This window comes from Triplophysa dalaica, chromosome 3, assembly GCF_015846415.1.
Source record: "Triplophysa dalaica isolate WHDGS20190420 chromosome 3, ASM1584641v1, whole genome shotgun sequence".
NCBI lineage: Eukaryota > Metazoa > Chordata > Actinopteri > Cypriniformes > Nemacheilidae > Triplophysa > Triplophysa dalaica.
The window spans coordinates 21,269,083-21,273,958 of record NC_079544.1 but is presented as its reverse complement, the minus strand read 5'-3'; the positions used below and the strand labels follow the sequence as shown (position 1 = coordinate 21,273,958).

General features: G+C 37.0%; 1 protein-coding gene across 1 annotated transcript; it reads right to left on the bottom strand.

The window, feature by feature from the left end:
• Positions 1-2,085: 2,085 nt before the first annotated feature.
• LOC130418100 (G-box-binding factor-like) lies at positions 2,086-4,590 on the bottom strand. Its single transcript, XM_056744063.1, has 3 exons — positions 4,456-4,590; positions 3,017-3,148; positions 2,086-2,938 (listed from the first exon to the last, which is right to left on the bottom strand). The coding sequence occupies exons 1-3, from the start codon at positions 4,465-4,467 to the stop codon at positions 2,687-2,689; spliced, it is 396 nt and encodes a 131-aa protein (XP_056600041.1). The 5' UTR covers positions 4,468-4,590; the 3' UTR covers positions 2,086-2,686.
• Positions 4,591-4,876: the final 286 nt, after the last annotated feature.

The following is a 4,876-nucleotide window of genomic DNA, read 5'->3' as shown; positions in this document are numbered from 1 at the left end:
CATGGGGTCTGGTTTTAGGTTTTTAACTCACACCGAGAGTGTGATTACCATTTGGTCTCTCTGTAGGATATTTACGACTCATAGACTTCAAAGCATTGGTGATAAGTTTCTGTGTCCTCTCTAACTTAACATCTGAGCCTAACCAGAGAAACTTCTCTGACAAATAGGAACTTATGTGATTTAAACTATCCTTTTCTCTTAATCTATCTAAATGTCTAGGTTGTGTGTTGGCGCTCGTGACATTTTAAAAAGTCTGTGACTCTTAGATATACAAGTTTTGATTTAGGGTTCATTTGATGTATTCATACGTTGGTATGATTCACAGTTCAATGCCTAGCATTTTTCCTACTCCGCTTTGAATTCCATATATGATGAGCTATGTTATAAAAACATAGGATGCATCATACTATGATCGTAACTAAGTTTAGGTATTAAATGCAAACTGACCATCATGTCAGAGCTATGCAAATGAGGCGCCATGAGAAACAAAAGAAATTTCTCTTACAAATGTATCACTTTCATGGCATTGGCCCGCAGACCATCTGGGGGCAGGGCAGGTATGCATTTAAAACAGCATCACCGATCCACTTCGAGGTATACTTTCTGGAATTAGGAATTGGAAGGGAAAGAGTGAGGACGCGGAGGACACTCTAACGGAAACCCCCGCTTGGGGCTCCCCTCTGGAGAGTCCGATTAGGCCATGGAACTTTGGACTCAGAACCCAAACTCAGCGTTTCAACAAGACTGCATTCTGAAACCATTCAAGATTTCCATCCATGCGCATACGGATATTGGTCCAACACCGAGATTGCAAGTATCAGATTATATATGTTAGAATAGCTGAGTTAAGAGCGTGTCTATTTCTTAAAGATGATTTTATTGGTTTTCAGACATGTTTTACCTGCCTCGCGGCCATGCCCTCTCACTGTGAAGGGGGGAAAACGGGGGAAAAAGAAGGAAACCGTGACAAAATGTATACTGCATATGCAGTAAGGTGGGGTTCATATTTGAACCTTTTCTTCTTAGAGTGGTGCGTAGGCCATATCAAACCTTTTTTTGTGAATGGATGCAGCAAAATCGCTAATCAAATTGGCCAGAAATTCACCTACAAACTTGTTTTCCATCAGATTCCAGAACTTTAAATAGTTGTTAATCGGCCAAAAATCCTAACAAACACACACATCAATAAAAAGCTTATTTATTCAGCCTTCAGGTGATACATATATCTATATTTTGTAAAAATTGACCAAGAAAACTGGTTTTGTTGTCAAGGGTCACATATTTCTAATAATTATTTGATTTAGATTAAGATTAGTTATCTTTTATTACTTTCAACAGCCAAAGTCTGCATTTGAGCATTTCTTGTAAAAATCTTACAAATGTACACCTGAATAGTGTGACAGATTTATCATCTTAGATGACAAGCAAAATAGCATTTAAAAAAAGGTTAATGCAGTGAAGACAAAACCAAGTATACACACAAAGATAATCTGGAATTTGTTATGTAGCTCATCTGTTTCGATTTTTTAGTTTTTATATGCTGCGTTTGTTTTATAAAATACACTCCCATTAATTTGTCTACGTGTGTATACACGTCTAGCTTTGTTCATTCATATAGGTTGGGCACGATAAACAGTCAATGCCATTGTTCTAAGGCATTGGTCCAAACATGAAACATTTGTCCAAACATTTCAAGGAGACGTTTGCTCATGCTGGGCAAACTGGAAATAATTATATAAAGCCTTAAAATACATGTAGATCTGGAAATAAAAATATATATATTTTTCAGTCTGTAAATATCAGGCTTGCTGATAGTTAGGAATCCTGAATATTCCCACTGTCGCTTTATCCGGTCTGCACTTTAAAAACACTGCATTTCTTACCCAATTCCTTGTTTTTGTACTTTTTATAATTAAAACTGTGATTTGATATTGTGGTTTGGTTAGACACTTTCATGTTTGATTACAGTATAATAAATGCAAGATCAACTAGATTAAAAACATTCATAAAATGTTGTTATGTGAAGTAATAGAATCTTTTTCTTCCCCAATTCCATGGATAAACACAAATTATGAAAGACTGGCATATTTATACATATTAGAATTTATTAGTAAGTGAAATTACATTAAAATGGATTACAAAGTTAGAGGTAAAGACAGAATTCAGTTGGCTAATAGTAAGAGAATGCGATATAGGTGTGCCATCTACTGCTTTGGAATGACTCTACAGGTGGAGACTTGCAGATCATTCCATAACTCATGAAAACAATGTTAAGTTAAATTAATTCAAGGTGTGTTATTAAGGGTTCCGAAAGACTTAAAAATACTGAGGAAACTGGAGAACAAAGTCTCTAAAATATTGTATATGTATGTAAAGGAAGGATTTTGTGTTTGATTTGGCTGGGGATGTTGAGAGGTTTGAGAATAAGTCCAATGAGGTCGCTGAGTTCGGTGAGGACAGCGGTTCAATGTGGTTGATAGTGTTGTTGTTGATGGTGTCTTTGTTGATGGTGGTAAAGTGCTTGATGGTTTTGTTGTGGTTGGTGGATATGGTCGGGTTGTTGATGGTGTCTTTGTTGATGGTGGTAGGGTGCTTGATGGTTTTGTTGGGGTTGCTGGATATCGTTGGGTTGTTGATGGTGTCTTTGTTGATGGTGGTAGGGTGCTTGATGGTTTTGTTGGGGTTGCTAGATATCGTCGGGTTGTTGATGGTGTCTTTGTTGATGGTGGTAGGGTGCTTGATGGTTTTGTTGGGGTTGGTGGATATCGTCGGGTTGTTGATGGTGTCTTTGTTGATGGTGGTAGGGTGCTTGATGGTTTTGTTGGGGTTGGTGGATATCGTCGGGTTGTTGATGGTGTCTTTGTTGATGGTGGTGGGGTGCTTGCTGGTTTTGTGGTGGTTGTTGGTTTTGTTGTGGTTGGGGGATATGGTGGTGTTGCTGAGGGTGGTGACAATTTTTATAAGCTTACAGGTTCAGTGATTAATATTATATGTGTTAATATAGATTTAGACTTACGTTTAGGGCATGTATCTGTATAGTCACTACAGCATTCGTTGTTACTAAGGCACGCCTCATCACAATAACACCCACGATAGCAGTCATCATTTTGTCCAGTACAGCAGAGCTTGTCGGGGTAAGCACATGATGCTAAAAGACAAACAAACCCAAGCTTCAGACAATGACAAAATGTCATTAAAACAAACACAGACTACGGCATCAATCATTGGAGTTTGGGTTCCTTGCCACATCAAGGCAGTGTCGGCTTGCTCACCGGGAGACTGCAATAATTTATCTAATTATTTATTAGAATGATTTTACTTGTTCTATAAACACCATGCACTGTGCTGTGTTTCACCTTTCTGTGTTTTTCTGTTTATCTCATTTGCTCCTGTAAAGCTGCTCTGGAACAATGCACATTGTCAAAAGTACTATATAATAAAACTCTTTAACCCAGCCAGAGACGGTTAAATTTTTTGTATATATATTTACAGTACGGATAAAAATGTAGTAATATTGGTTAGTTTATTCAAATTAGTGCTGTCAATCAATTAAAAAATTAACTAATTCATCTCACATTTTTTCTTTTATTAATCATGATCAAACCACATAACAGTCCTGTTTTTAAACATACTTTCTTCTTTTGTTCTTTGATTAAAACAGGTGACAGAAGTCACAGCAGCAGGTTTATGAACGTGGCCCCTTTAATAGCTGCCGCTCTAAGGAGACTAAAGCACTTTGTGGGTTCATTTAACACTTTATTTAACTAGTTGAAGATCATGCTTACGGAAATACCAGACAAAACGTGGTGGTAAGCTCTTGCGTGTAAGAGTGGTAGAAAACGGGTGCTCTACACACGTTATATACTGTAGGCTGTACACTTCTTTGTTCTCCTAAATACAAAGGAAGATATTTGCAAGAATATCAGTTACCAAACAGATCTCATTCCCCCTTTACTGCCAAGTAAAGAAAATAAATACTATCGGAGTCAATGGGGAATGAGATCTTTTACTTACAGACATTTTTACAAATATCTTCCGTTGTGTTATGCAGAACAAATACATTTAAACAGGTTTGCAACAACCTGAGGGTGGTTAAATGGTCTGAAGGAACTGTCCCTGTTACGTCCCTAAAATACGTCGTCAAATTTGTTTTACATGTCACATTACATGTTTTGTGACAATGCTATGAGTAGCTTTTCTTTCATTCTATTTCTAATAATTATTTAGGCAAATTATTTTTACTACTGTTAACAGCAAGTGTGCATTTGAGCGTTTCTGGTCAAATAATAAAATATCACTTATCAATAGTGTGACAGATTTGTCATATTGCACAACCAGCAAAGGATCATCTTTACAACGGATAATGCAAAACATGCAGTATACACACACACACACACACACACACACACACACACAAACAAACACAGAGATAATGTGGAATATGTCATAGCTCACCTGTGTCATCATAGCTCATGACTCCCTGAAGCAGCAGCAATAAGAAAAGTGCAGTCTGAACAGCCTTCATTTTGATCCTGGTGTGCATGCAGATGTGTGTTGTTCTGTTGTGTGTGTTTTCATGTCTTATATACTGCCGTGTGCATGCACATCCATCAATTTATTTACGTGTGCAAATACGTGTGCCTTTTTTTGTTAATTCTTGAGCGCTATGAATAGCTAGGGACATTGTTCTGATGAACAAAAAATCACACCCATCTCAATGATTCCCAGAGACGTATGCTCAAGAGGATGGGTAAACAGGAAATATTTAAAGTATTTTATTTTAAGTCTGACCATATAAATGTAAATTTGAATGTGATTATATTTTTTCAGGGTTTAAATAGGGTTTTATTTCAAGAAATGAAAAAGCAGTTCTTAA